At 43.2% G+C, this 14742-nt stretch overlaps 1 protein-coding gene across 5 annotated transcripts in view; it reads right to left on the bottom strand.

Moving 5' to 3' along the window:
- Window positions 1-14742, bottom strand: part of LOC145514001 (stimulated by retinoic acid gene 6 protein-like) — a 59553-nt gene that overhangs the window by 19189 nt on the left and 25622 nt on the right. For 3 of the 5 annotated variants that reach the window (XM_081511105.1, XM_081511113.1, XM_081511099.1), the window contains exons 1-7: window positions 14317-14716; window positions 13709-13839; window positions 9904-10024; window positions 8271-8316; window positions 5739-5867; window positions 4538-4608; window positions 2116-2227 (exon numbers count right to left, since the gene is read on the bottom strand). In XM_081511105.1, the coding sequence (XP_081367231.1) occupies window positions 2116-2227; window positions 4538-4608; window positions 5739-5867; window positions 8271-8316; window positions 9904-10024; window positions 13709-13763 (534 nt within the window). In that variant the 5' untranslated portion in view covers window positions 13764-13839; window positions 14317-14716. Of the gene's footprint in view, window positions 1-2115; window positions 2228-4537; window positions 4609-5738; window positions 5868-8270; window positions 8317-9903; window positions 10025-13708; window positions 13840-14316; window positions 14717-14742 lie in introns of those variants that run through there. The other 2 variants (XM_081511091.1, XM_081511083.1) reach the window with 1 other exon arrangement.

Below are 14742 nucleotides of genomic sequence, written 5' to 3'. Positions count from 1 at the left end.
CATTGCTTCTGGAGTTCCTGATGCCATTTTACTTCATCAACTGAATCTTGTTTAATCTCTGAATGTGGAGCTCAAATGCTACTATCTTCAGGCAGCTTCTCTATCCAGAGTAATTCACTAAACTTCCAGAACACTTTCACTTTTTCTTTTCCTCTGTTTAGATGGCAGTACTGCATACCATATCTTATCTTCTTCTCTTAGACCATGGGCTACTCCCAGGCCAAGAGCTGCTGAACCACCCCTATTCTCTCTTCCAGGTCTTAACAAGGCACTTGGTATGGAGTAGACAACTAATAAAGATTTAATGAACACAATAACTTCAAGTGATTTACTCACTGCTGCAGACAACTCTAATTAGCGGTCCATTAAAATCCATTCTCCCCTTCTTTGGGCACAAGGCTGGACTACATTTCCCAGCCTCCCTTGAGTTAGATATGGCCACATGACAAGGACCTCACCAATGGAAAAAGAGTGAAAGGAACGTGTGCTGGGTCCACATGGCCTTTGAATCCTCCCATATGCATTTCTCCACATACTTTCTCCTTCTGCTGACTGGATGCAGGGGGTGAGGATTATCAGGGATAATGAAGGTACACAATGGAGAAACTAGTTATGGAACAACACATAAAAGATTGCTGCCTCCCAAACCTGAACACCCACTTGACATTGTTAACTGGGCAAAAATATATATATATACAGTGTTGTCACTGAAGTTTGGGAGTTTATGCAGTACTTCATCATAACCTAATACATTAGCTTAAAAGTTATCACAGGACTAGTTTATATAGGTATCATCCTCATACATTTAAAACGAACAGAAGACAATTTGGCCATTTTCATCTCTCCACTTTGACCCTGATTTTGACTTGGACATTTTATCTCACTTAGCTCTAACCACATGAAATGCTTTGATTTTGTACTGTGTTGACTCTTGTTTTTTAGTTTCATAAGTTTCTGCTCTACTTTTTATTATAATACATCTACTTTTCTGCTTACTTTGCATTTTAATTTGCTCTTGTTTGTTTGTTTCCTAATGTAAAAGCTTAGATGATTGATTTTAGATCTTTCTTCATTTATAATATATACATTCAATGCTATAAATTTCTTTTTAATCACTGCTTTTGCTGGGCTTCCCTGGTGGCTCAGAGGTAAAGAATCCACTGGCTAATGCAAGAGACTTGTGTTCAATCCCTGCATTGGGAAGGTCCCCTGGAGAAGGAAATTGCAACCCACTCCAGTATTGTTGTCTGAGAAATCCCATGGACAGAGTAGCCTTGTGGGCTACAGTCCTGGAGCCACAAGAGTCAGACACAACTGAGCAACTTAATAACAATAACAACAACTGCTTTTGCCACCTCCCACAAATTTTGATAACTTGTGTTTTCCTTTTTTCAAAATATTTCTAACTTTCCTTGATTTCTCTCTTTGGCTCATGTGTTACTTAGAAGTGTGTTGTTTCGATATCTGCTCCTGAGGGATTTTCCAGTTATCTTTTTGTTATTGATTTTTAATTTAATTCCATTTTGATTTGAGAGTAGATGTCATGTGATTTTATTCTTTTACATTTATTAAGTGTGCTTTATGGTTCAAGACATAATCTATCTTGTTGAATTTTCCATTTATTCTTGAGAAGAGTATGCATTCTGCTGTTGTTGATGAAGTAGTTTTGGATTTCCAAAATATCCAATTGATTGATGGCATCAAATACAATTCAGATTTTCTTACCTTGGCACTGGTTGCCATAGGGTTTCTGCTCCATTCTGCCATGATCTTGTCTGTCTCTTCAATTTTAGGGGCAAAACTTTGCCCCATGACCTCCCTGCTCTTAGGGATCTAAGAAGAGTTGTTGATTCTTCATTTGTTCAGATTTGTACTTGTTTTTAAGATGGAGTGGCATTTTGCAAGCTCTTTACAAAGTCTCCATAAATAATTCAATTATATTTATTACTAATATTCACTATATGAGTAAAAGTGTCCTCAGAGTCAAAATGGTGGGGTCAAAGAATTGTACTTTGATTTACAGATTCCCGGTTTTGACCCAGCTTTTAAAGAACAACCCTATCCTATCTCCACCCCATTTATAAAATACAAAATGATTTGCTTAGCTCTACTTACAAGGTACAGGCAGATGAAAGCCAACACAATGGTTCCAATCATCCTGCTTGGGAACTGAAAGTAGGGGTCCCACTCATATATCCTGGTTTGGAACCAAGACTTATTTCTTTCTCTGTGAATGAATAAACATCAAGAGAAGACAGGTTGTGGTTGGTAAACAAATGCCTGATTCTTCTGAAAATAATGTCATTTCCTCTTGATCTTAGAGTTTAGTGAAGAGAAAGAACAGTGGAAGATTCCACAGTTTTCATCCTCCCCTTATTCTTCAGAACAGGGACTCAGTTTTATTCAGTACAGCAATTTACTAGATAAAAGGCTATAGTTCTTGACCTTTCTTACAGCTAAGAGTGACCAAGACTAAACAGGTCAATTAGACATGAACAGAGGTGTGGAGTGGGACTTGGAGAGGCTGGTCAGATGGAAGGGGGTCAGATGGAAGTGACACAGCTGGGAGGCCATCTTTGTCTTCACTCATTTCTCATGCCTGCTATTTGAAGGGCAGACATGGTGTCTGGTCCAGGTTGGAGCTCCAGCATCTATTTTGGACCATAAACAGCCTTCATGATAGCAACCACTAAGTTATCAGAGGAGAAAGACAGATGATGGGTAAATTGCCATGATGGGCAGTCCAGGGTAAGTAGAGACTGCCTGCTTCCAGAATTCTTTTATGTGAGAAAGAAAGAAATATCTCTCTTGTTTGTGCCATGATTATTTTGTATTTTCTGCTACATGTCACCAACTATAATCCTAACCAAAGAACTAGCTTTGCAACTCTGTGACCTTGGATAAGACATATGCCTTCCCTGGGAAATATCTCCTTGTACACAGTGGCAGTGGCAGGGGTAGGTAACCTGAATGATCACTGAAGACAGGTGCTTTTTCCTGGCCAAGAGCTAGGTCCTCTTTTATTGGTAATAGCACCTCAGTTCTTCCCTGGGTCTCTACTCTTCCCCACCATCAGTCTTGATGGCTAAGTGAGGCTGAACCACTTCCTAGTTCCAGCGGTGAACATGTGACCCTGCTTTGCATGCATGCATGCTAAGTCACTTCAGTCAAATCTGACTCTGGAACCCCATGGACTATAGCTCCCCCAGCTCCCCTGTCCATGGGATTCTCCAGGCAAGAATACTGGAGTGGGTTGCTGTGCCCTCCTCAAGGGGATCTTCCCAGCCCAAGGATTGAACCTGAGTCTTTTTAGTCTTCTGCATTTGCAGGCAGGCTCTTTACCACTGGCACTACCTGGGAAGCCTCTGACTCTGGTTTAACAATCAGTTTACTCCAATCACCTATTCATAGTAATTGTTTCTGGTATGGCATGTGGTCCAACTTGATCCAATGAAACACATTCATGGGAATTTTGTTAGAATTACTTGAAAGAAAACACTCTTTTCTGTGAGCTTAAGCCAGAAGGGTAAAAGCTTAGAGATTCTGCTCTCTTGATAAAGGTGAAAGAGAAGAGTGAAAAGCTGGCTTAAAACTCAACATTCAAGAAACGAAGATCAAGTCCCATCACTTCATGGCAAATAGATAGGGAAAAAGTGGAAACAGTGGCAGATTTTATTTTCTTGGGCTCCAAAATCACTGCAGATGGTGACTGCAGCCATGAAATTAAAAGACACTCCCTCTTCAGAATAAAAGCTTTGACAAGCCAAACTAGTGTATTAAAAAGCAGAGATATCATCTTGCCAACAAAGGACTTTATAGCCAAGCTGTGGTTTTTCTGGTAGTCATGTATGGATGTGAGAGCTGGACCATAAAAAAGGCTGAGTGCCGAAGAATTCATGCTTTTGAACTGTGGTGCTGGAGAAGACTCTTGAGAGTCGCTTGGACTTCAAGGAGATCAAACCAGTCCATCCTAAAGGAGATCAGTCCTGAATATTCATTGGAAGGACTGATGCTGAAGCTGAAGCTATGATGCTTCGGCCATCTGTTGTGAAGAGCCAACTCACTGGAAAAGACCCTGATTCTGGGAAAAATTGAGGGCGGGAGGAGAAGGGGATGACAGAGGATGAGACGGTTGGATGGCATCAACAACTCAATGAGCATGAGTTTGAGTAAACTCCTGGAGATAGTAAAGGATAAGGAAGCCTGTTGTGCTGCAGTCCATGGGGTCACAAAGGGTCAGACGTGACTCAGTGACTGAACAACAAAAGCAGAGAGATAAGGCAAAGTGACCTAGTTCTGATGACATCAATCAAACCCTTGGATCCATCTGTGTCTGAAACTGATGATCTCTAGACTTTTAAATTATGTAAGGTCATAGCTTTTCTTTTTCTCTTTACACCTGTTTGAATTGAGTTTCTGTTACCAACAAATAAGCGGCCCCTAAAATAGTGCCCTTCCAGTCATCTCCAGGTCTCTGACATGTCAGAACTCATCAATATTTGTGCAAACACAGAGGGGCCAATAGAACTGTGCTTACAGAAGGGGACACTTCTTCAGGAGCTGCTTGACGTGCTCTGCCTGGTGAACTTCCAGGAAAGGTTTTTCTTCCTGTGAGAAAAGAAAGAGGTTGACGCTTTGGCTCAGAAAGTCTTGTTAGAGTTTTGGTCTCTTTGAAGAGGCCAGGATTTGGGGTAAACCTTGGCTCTTTTCAATTGAACCATTCCCAGACACCTGTCATTTATTGAAGAGACAATAGTGTCCCATTTCCTGTTTACCTAGTACTTGCTTTCAAGAAATGCTAGAGGCCTGACGACCTTCCTTGACTCTTCTGTTTCCTGCTTATAGCAGCTTTTGTTTTGTGAAGTTGATTTTCCTTCTGAGATTTGGTGATTTCTCATAGTTCAAAATGCTATTTCAGGAATGAAATGCCCCACATCCCAGTGTTTTTATTTTTTATGAAAAGGACTTTCTCTTGCTTATTTCAGCAATACAATAATAGTAAGGGACTTCTATACCACACTTTCAACAATGGATAGATAATCCAGTCAGAAAATCAATAAGGAAACAACTGACTTGAACAACAATATAGACCAAATGGATCATGCAGACACTTACAGAACATTCCATATAACACTAGCAGAATACATATTCTTCTCACAAACATTTTCTAGGGTAGAGCACATGTCTGGCCACAAAACAAGACTTAAATTTAAGAAGATTGTAATCATACCAGGCATAATTTCTGACCACAAAAAATTAGACACTGATAATAGGAGGAAAATTCACAAACAGTACACTCTTGAGCAACCAATGGATCAAATAAAAAAATCAAAAGGGAAATAAAAAAATTACCTTGAAGCAAGTGAAAATAGAAATGCAACATACAAAAACTTATGGGATGCAGCAAAAGCAGTTCTAAGAGGAAGTGTATAGCAGTTAGCAGTAAATACCTATATGATGAAAGAAGAAAGATCTCATACAAACAACCTAACTTTTTACCTCAACGAACTAGAAGAAGAAGCACAAGAGGTAAGATAGAGCCTCAATGACCAAACTCTCTGGGTTCCAGTTCTGTCTCTGCTACAGACTAGCCATTGACCTTGGGCGATGCAACTGATGTCTCCAGGTTCAAGTTTCATAATACAGAGAGGGAAAAGTAATAACAGTACCTCCCTCACAGGGCCGTTGGGAAAACTTAGCCTCTCAGGACACACATAGTATTTTTACTTAGTACTCACCATCTGCAGCTCCCAGCCCAAGTGGACCCTCAGAGACTTGACAAATATGTGCAGGAAGCGGCCCAGCAGGAAGGCTAGGCAGAGCAGCGAGGGCCAGTAGAACATGACAGTCTCGTAATTCCCCATGAACTGCAACAGAAGCAGACCAGGGGGCACGGGCTCTAGGGAGAGTTGGGCTGGGCCCCTGGGGAGGTTGTGCACAGGAATCTGCCTGCCCCAGCCTGCTCCCACCAGAGCCCTCTCTCTCGGAGCTTGGAGGTCAGCAGTCAATCCCTTCCCCATCCCACCCCCCCCCACCCCTCGCAACCCTACTTCATCAGAACAAGCAGTAGATTTGGAGTCCAGCAGCACTGGACTTGAGTCTTGGGCCCCCATTTAATTTTCTACAAAGGGTTTTCATGGTTTTTTCCGATTGCATATTTTTTTGGTGGCACAGCATGGCTTGCAGGATCTTAGTTCCCCAAAAGGATTAAACCTGTGCCCCTCGCAGGACAAGCACAGAGCCCTAACCACAGGACTGCCTGGGAATTCCCCTGATTATGTATTAAATGTTCCTTTTGGAAAACACACATGAGAGAGAGGAAGGGTGAGAGAGAGGGAGAAAAGAGACAGAGACAGAAAGAGGAGGAAGAGGGAGGGGGTGCAGAGCAGAAGAAGGAGAAGGAGGAGAAGAAAAGAAAGGAAAGAAGGGAGGAAGGGCCTGTGAGTGTCATCATGCTGAGAGCATCACAGGCTCCCAAGAGTAACAGGTCTCTCAGAATGGTGCTCATAGTTTTTGCGTTATTAGCTTCATTTTGACAAAAAAATTTTTTTCACTGTTTTAAGATAAATAATATTGTTAACTTATCTTTCATAATTCACTGGTTAGTTTCCTTTTTTATGTTTCCAGAGTATTCTTCCCGCTCTTGGGAAATCAGAGTTTTGATGTAGGGATGTTAGGGTGGGGTTAGACATATTCTGAGATGCAGGGGCTCATGTCTTCATCTTCCAATGTATGCTTATATCTGAGACATAACCACTGTAGTATTAATATTTCAATGTCTTTTATTATTATCTATATCCATATGGCTGTATCTGGGCTTCCCTGGTGGTTCAGATGGTAAAGAATCTGCCTGCAATGCAGGAGACCCAGGTTCGATCCCTGGGTTGGGAAGATCCCCTGGACAAGGGAATGGCTACCCACTCCAGTATTCTGTCCCAGAGAATTCCATGGACAGAGGAGCCTGGTGGGCTACAGTCCATGGGGTCACAAAAAGTCAGACACGACTGAAGCAACTTAGCACATAGCACACAAATTTTATCTAAATTTCCCCTTAGAATTTGACATTTTAGACTCTTTCCATTGTCTCATTTTTATAAATAATGTTTCCATAAATACATTTGAAAACATGAGAATGGGTCTTCATTACTTCCTTAGTCTGGATTTCAGTCCCATGATTATTAATTATTAAGTCATGTCAGTCCCTGAGCCTTACTTTCCTACCAACATACCAGGAATGAATGGCACTAACACACTACACTGGCTGCCAAGTATCTTGAGAATTCTCCAGTTAGTGATTGGGACCGAGCCTAGAACAAGGCCTGACATGTAGCAGTTCTTGGTGTTAGAGATTCTGAGCACAGAAGTAAGACCCTGCTGTCTCCTCCAATTAACCATGAATATTTTGAATTACAAAAGAACTTCTGGAAGATTGAAAGTTCTCTAAGACTCCAAAGAAAAATACCTGTGCTCTGGAACCTCAGGCACAGTGAGCAGTGGGAAGAAGGGCTTCTTTTGGGACAGAGATCCACCAGAATGCCCTCAATCATGGTGCAGAGATGCAGAGGGAAGGTCTGACCTACACACCTCATTTTATAATCTGGTTCCCCCCAGACTCTCTTTATCACACCCCTTAATCCCTCATAGTTACTGAAGCCCAGGAAAGGCTTTGGCAAGGCTCCCATGGGCTCCTGGCCCGGGTGGCCTCCTTGAACTCTCACCCACCTAGTAAGCCTTCTGGGTGCAACATGATACCTCTCTTTCATCTTGCTTACCTTCCTGGGCATAGGGCTGAACAGATAAACCAGCTTCCTATAATTCTGGGGTAGACAATGCATGGCAAAGCAATAAGGGATACATCTTGTCCACTTGTCCCGTTTTATAGACAAAGAAACTGAGGCTACATACAGGAATGGAAAAAAAAAAGGAGCTTTGAAGTCAGCCAGACTTGGTCTCAACTCCAAAATCTGCTGCTTCTCAAGAGTTACATAATATACCTGTGCCTCAGTTTCCTCACTTATGAAATGGGTTTGCTGAGAGCTTCCCTCCCTTGAGGGGCCACTATGGGCATCAACTGTGAGGACATCTCCTGTGAATGACATCTGATCAACACAAGATGCTCTGCAAATGGAGGCATCATGAATGGCTCCAACTCCCCTTGTGTTCACATGAGAAGCTGGGGCCCAGAGTGGCAAAGCCTTGTCCCAGTCACACAGCGAGATGGCCATAGTGATAGGACTGAAATACTTAAATACAATTCAGTGGGGACTCACCTGCCCATGGGGACACTGTACGATGTAAAGTGTGGTGACCACAAACCTGCAGGACAGAAAAAGGGTTGGAGTCCTGGGGTCCTTCCCAGCACAGCCCCGGTGAAAACAGCTCAGATTCCACCTGCCTGGAATCCTCTCCCCAACCTTCTGGGAGGGCTGGTTCCCAGGACTCCGTGTACATCTCACCCAGATTAGGCACCTAGCTCGTGCCTAGGTACATGCACACTACATTCATTTAACACGTCCTCACACAGTCTTGGAATCCACAATAGCAGAGCAGGGAGACTCAGAGAGTTCTCCTCCTCTCTCCCTTCACCACTCAGGTGGGGAGACTGAAGCCCAGAGAGGGAAAGGGATTCATCTAGAGTCACATTCAGAGCCAAGACTTAGTCTCCCAGCCCTGAGGCTGAGGCTTTTCCTGCCTGGCCTTGTCTGTAAACACTCCTCTGAGGAATAAGCCTCAGGGGTTTCCCCCAACTGGTCATGTTCAGTCTTGGTGCCCATACTCCGGTGGTGCACAAGCTGCTAAGTGCTTCTGGCCACCTTTTCCTCGCCAGCTCAGAGTCTGCCAGAGGGTGTTAAGATGATATTACTCCATGTCTAACCCTGAATACCCTGTCTTCTAATTTTTTCAAATCAAGCCACTAATTAGCAAGCCATTTAACAAACTCTGGAATTGTAGCTATCAGGGTATCATTTGCTTGAGAGCTCCCTCCACTTGTTTACATGCTAGGTCTGGGACCCCTGCGCCAGAGAAAATGCTGTTGGGGAAACGAGCCCAGTAAGGGGGTTGTGGGCAATGAAATGAGCTTGAGGGCTGGAGATAGAAGTGTTCATGGGGTTACTCAGCCAGAAATATTCTCCAGGGCCAGCTCTGTGCTGGTTTGGTATCAGAGCTGAGGGCACAGAGCTCAAGAGGAGGGTGAGAAAGCTCCCACATCTAGGGGTGATGATGCACAAAGGATGAGCATGTACCTATCACTGGGCCAAGTGGGGGAAGATGCTCCACTCAGGGAATAGCAACATGTAGACAAAGAGGCCAGAATGCATGATCCATGAGGGTCTGTTGTGTCTTCCAGTGTATTCCCTGGATCACAGTGGGATGTTTGCTGAATGAAGAAGTGGATGGATGAAGGAATGAATTCAGGAGCCTTGCATGACTGGAAGTGTGTGCTAGAAACCATCAGGCATGGAGAGACGGGGAGAGGCCAGACTGTGATGGCCCCAAATATCCCATTAAGGCCCCTGCACTTTCTCCTGGGATCCCAGGGAAGTGACAACAGCAAGGAGAAGTCACATCCAAATGGGACTCCTGCTTCTACCTGTGGGTCTTCCTGATGGCAGTTGACAGAAGTGAGTTTTTCTACAACCCTGACTTCTGGGAATATTCTAATCATGGGCAGGCTCTTGTGGAGCTGACAGAATGCAGACTGACCTTCTGAAGCCTCAAGTGCAGTCCCAAGGAAGGGGCCACGGTGGGTCTGGGACCAGTCATTCCACCCACCCACCCTGAGCCTCAGTTCTGGGCAAGGTGCCCTCCAAGTGAGTTTTCAGATCACCATTAGCACTTTGCCCAGAGTTTAGCCATGGCCAAACAAACTGTTGGAGGGGAGGCAGGCAGAGTCCATCTTACCAGATAAGAGAGTAGCTGAAGCCCAGGACGGAGCTGACCAGCCCGAACTCCGATGAGAGGCAGGCGAAAAAGGGGAAGTGGGACAGGCCAACTTCGATGCCTCCGATCAGAAGCACAAAGGCTGGGAGAGAAGGGCCAGAGATTATGTGAGTTCCTCTTCTCACAGGCTCAGGGGAGACTCAAGGCAGCTATGGGGCTTCATGTGACTTGCAGTCACAGATCTCAGGACTCAGGGTAATGAGCGAATAAGTCCCAGATTAGCCCAAGGAGGAATGCAGGGATGTCTGTCATGCAGTCATGCAACAGAGCCTTCCTGGTACCTCTTCCATGCCAGGCACTGGGCTAACTATTGAGATGAAGAAGACTTGGTCTCTGGCCTTGATTAGCTCACAGTATGATGGGCAGAAACAGACAACATAAATGAACAATCACTGCAAGTAGAGTACCATAATGTATACCTTAGCAACACAGAGAGCAGGGTCCTGTGATTTAAAACCTCTTGTAAAGTATTATATTGATACACTGTACCCTTAAGACAATGATAATATTAATGCTGTCACTGACTAGTTCTGAGATGGTCTAACAGATCCAGTAAAATGTAATTGGGCAAGGTGTCCTTTCTAAGTGTCTTTGAGCTGGGGCACAGACCAGGCACCAAGGACACAGGAAGAATGAACAAAGTTCTTGCTTTGAGATACTTACAATCCAATAAGGAAGATAAGGAGGAAAGTAAATGATGTGATATGTATGATAGTAGAGGCATATTCAACCTGCTATGAGGGCAAGAAGAGGAAGTCATGGACTTCACCTAGGGTCTAAGTATGAGGGAAGGCATCCTGGAGGTGATGACATTTAGCAAGGCCATGAAATATAAGCAGGAGTTTGTAGGATGGAGAGACGGAAGTAAAGAAGGACATTTCTCACTCAAAGGATGGGAGATGGTTGGTTGGGGTCAGTATTTCTGTGAATGTGAGTGGTGGAGGATGGGCAGGTAAGGGACAATATAAAAGGAATAATTGCTGTGATGTTGGAAGCTGCAAGAGCATAATTTTTAAATTTACCCAAATTCACCCACCATAAAAGCAGAGTGAATAAGATAGCAAAATCATAAACCCACAAACATCTACAACAAATCTAAGTGAAAAGACCCATTTGATATCAACATCAGATTAAGAGGAAGCAGAGAGCAGACAATAGGATCTTTGAAAGCCCAAGAACAGAACCAAAATTGCCAACAGATATTCACAGGAAACTGAAGATGAAATAACAGCAGAATATAGGCAAGGTGCTGAAGGTCATGGTTCACAGGTGAGAATCAGCAGACCTTGGTGTTAGTAAGTCTGAAGATGCTGGATCTATCACAACCCATGAACTCACTATACTAAATATACAAGTCCCCTCCCAGGACAAGCCCAGGGTGACAGAGAAACTGTGGCAGTAGGAATTCAAAATGAAAAGGATAAGAACATCAGGAGCTGGGAACTAGTGAGTCCAGACAAAAGTGGAGGGAAGAAGTCAATTCAGAAAATGTATGGTTATAATGAGGATACATATATAAAATCACTTTGTGAAAACAAAAGAGGGAACCCTTGAGCCATGAAGCAAGAAACAGTGTTCTGGCCCAGCCAGATGCTCAACATATTAGTTTTCAAGGAAACACAGGTCAAGACAACAGTCAGATAGTACTTCACACCTACTCAAATGCCTATATCTTTTTTAAATGAAAATAGCAAGTGTTGGATAGGATGTGGAGAAATTGGAAACTTCACACCTTGCAGGTCAATGGAACCAAATGGAAAGCCCAGAAATAGACCCATACACATGTGTAGCCAATCAATTTTCAACAAATGTGCAAAGGCAGTTTAGTGTGCAAAGAATAGGTTTTTGCAACAAGTAGTGTTGCAAATAAATGGATAGCCAAAGGCAAAAAAAAAAGAGAGAAATTCAATCCACACCTTACACTATAAGCAAAAAATTAATATGTATCATAGACCTAAATGCAAGACACCAAAAGACTAAAACCTCTAGAAAGAACAAATAAGAAAATCTAAATGATCTTAGCTTATATGATACCATAAAAACAAAAATGAAAAAATTAGACTTCCTCAAAATTGTGAATGGCAGCTCTTCAAAAGACACTGTTGATAGAATGAAAACACAAGTCACAGAATGGGTGAAAACACCTGCGATTCATACATCTGATAAAGCACTTATATACAGATTATATTAAAAAAAAAACTCTCCAAGCTGAACAATAAGAAAACAAAAAACAACCCAATTTTTTAAAGTAGGCAAATGATTGAACAGACAATTCACAAAGAAGGTAGAGGGATAGCAAATAAGCATGAAAATATGCTCAACATCATTAGTCATTACAAAAGTGCAAATTAAAACCACAATAAGATACCACTACATGCTTCTTAGAATGGCTAAAATTAAAAAGACTGACCACGTGTTGTCAAGAACAAAGAGAAACTGAACTCTCATACACTGAGGAAGGTAATCAAAACTGGAAAAATTCACTTTGAAAAATAGTCTGATAGTTTCTTTACAAATATAATCTACTTCATGGTCTTAATAATCCAGACATCCACTCATAGGTATCTACCCAAGAAAAATGGAAACTTACAAGGACTTGTAATCCTTTTAGCAGCTCTATATGTAATAGCCAAAAATTGAAAATAAATCAAATGTCTGTCAATTGGTGAATGGATAAACAAACTGTGGTCTAGTGGAACACTACTCAGAAATGAAAAAGGAATGATTTCTGATACATGCTAAACATGTATGGATCTCAAAATAATGATGCTGGTGAGTGAAAGAAAACAGATCATCCCCCCAAGGGTAGGGGGGAAAGTGTATTACATGTGATTCCATTTATGTAATTGCCTGAGGCTAGGGATGATGACCAGATACAGGTGGGAAGAAAAGAGTACAAAGGGGAAAAAGTTAACTCTGGGGTTCATCATCATGATTGTGGTGATGATTTCATAGATGTAAACATTTGCCATGGGCTTTCCAGGTGGCTGAGTGGTAAAGAATCTGCCTGCCAATGCAGGAGACGCAGGTTCAATCTCTGGACTGGGAAGATCCTCTGGAGAAGAAGTGGCAACCCCTCCAGTATTCTTGCCTGAGAAATCCCATGGTTAAAGGAGCCTGGTGGGCTGCAGTCCATGGGATCGCAAAAGACATGACTGAGTGACTAAACAACAACAAGAAACATTTGCCAAAGCTTAACTTATACACTTCTAAGAAATGTATCATTTTGATTTTAATTTTCATCAAAAACTCTTAAAAACTAAGAAGATATTGTAGGCGTTTGCTCATAGAGGACTGGAACTCAGTAGAGAGGACTAAACTGGACAGGAGAGGTTTGGGAGTCATTAGATTAGGGATGATTGAACCGTAGGAGAGCCCAGGGCATGGGGAACAAAGAGGCCTCAGATCAATGGCCAGAGAAGTAAGCATTGTTCTTTGAGGAAGCATCTGAATGCTTACTGATAGCAAGAAGGCAGTCATAGCTATCACTCAGGAGAGATGTTTAGCGCGAGTGACAGTGAACCTACCTTCTGAGCCTTCATTCTACTATGTCTAAAGAACCCCTGAATCTAACTGGGAGAAAACTCCCACAAATGAGCTTTGAAACTTTGTGAGCTCAACATTGACCTTGGGTAAGTAATAAGCTGAAAAGAACGCTGACAGTCGACAAAGTGTGTCCCCTGACCCCAGAGAACCCCTGCCATGCGGTCTCTGAGCAAGAATTTCCACGATGAAATTCCCAGCAGGTGTGAGGCAGCACGTGTACCTTGGGCCCACTGTGGGACCAGCAGGGGCTGGTAACCTTCTGAGAACAAGAACATGACCTTATTGGCTGTGGCCCCAAAGGCGACTCCATAGGACCATCGGTTACTGAAAGTGCCCACGAAGTCCAGAGGTCTGTGAATAAGAGAAACAAGTTATGAAGCCAGAAGTGACTCATTCCCACAGTTCATCTCCAAAGTTAACTACCCCACACTGGGGAGGGATTATTGATTAGTGAACTATTCATTTCCTTGGTGGCTCAGCAGTAAAGAATCCGCCTGCAATGCAGGAGATGTGGGATCAATCCTGGGTCTGGAAGATCCCCTGGAGAAGGAAATGGCAACCCACTTCAGTATTTTGGCCTGGGAAATCCCATGGACAGAGGAGCCTGGTGGGCTACAGTCCACGGGGTCGCAAAAGAGTTGGACAAGACTTAGCAATAAAACAACAACATATCCTGAAGCCCTCTGTGCCGATCCTGGAGCTAGATGTGGATTCAGGGTATTGAAGTGAGGGAGACAAAATCCTTGCCCTGGATAAGTTCCAAGTCTGGGGAGCAAAAGCAAGGACATCAGCAGCCATGACAACAAGCAAAATGGGCAAGTGACTCACTTCTCTGAGCCTGAGCTTATTCATCCATCACGTGAGGATAACAACCTCTACTTTGTTGGGGTTCATCAGAGTAATGAACAGATGGTTCAGAGCCTGGGTCACAGTCAGTGTGCAATAAATGCTAACTGTATCATCAACGTTATTATTAATTACAGAGTGATGAGGCAGAGATGTGAAAATTAGAACTCAAGAAAAATGTGGTAAGAGGAGCAGAGATTCAGAATGGCAGAGCCGGAAAGGCCCTGAAAGCTGCCTGGACCACCCGGCTCTCCTGGGACATGACTCATGCCTCTATCCCAACAAGGAAGCTTGCTGCCGCCAGTGACAGGGAACTCTCTCCCCTCTGCTTTCTGGAGTAGCCATGGTGCTGAGTGTGGGAGGGCCTTTCCCACAGTGAGCTGAGCCTCCTTGAGATGTTTTAAGCAC

Source organism: Giraffa tippelskirchi, chromosome 1, assembly GCF_054371585.1.
Source record: "Giraffa tippelskirchi isolate mGirTip1 chromosome 1, T2T-mGirTip1v1.2.pri, whole genome shotgun sequence".
In the NCBI taxonomy this organism is placed as follows: domain Eukaryota; kingdom Metazoa; phylum Chordata; class Mammalia; order Artiodactyla; family Giraffidae; genus Giraffa; species Giraffa tippelskirchi.
This window is presented reverse-complemented; position numbering and strand designations above follow the sequence as displayed.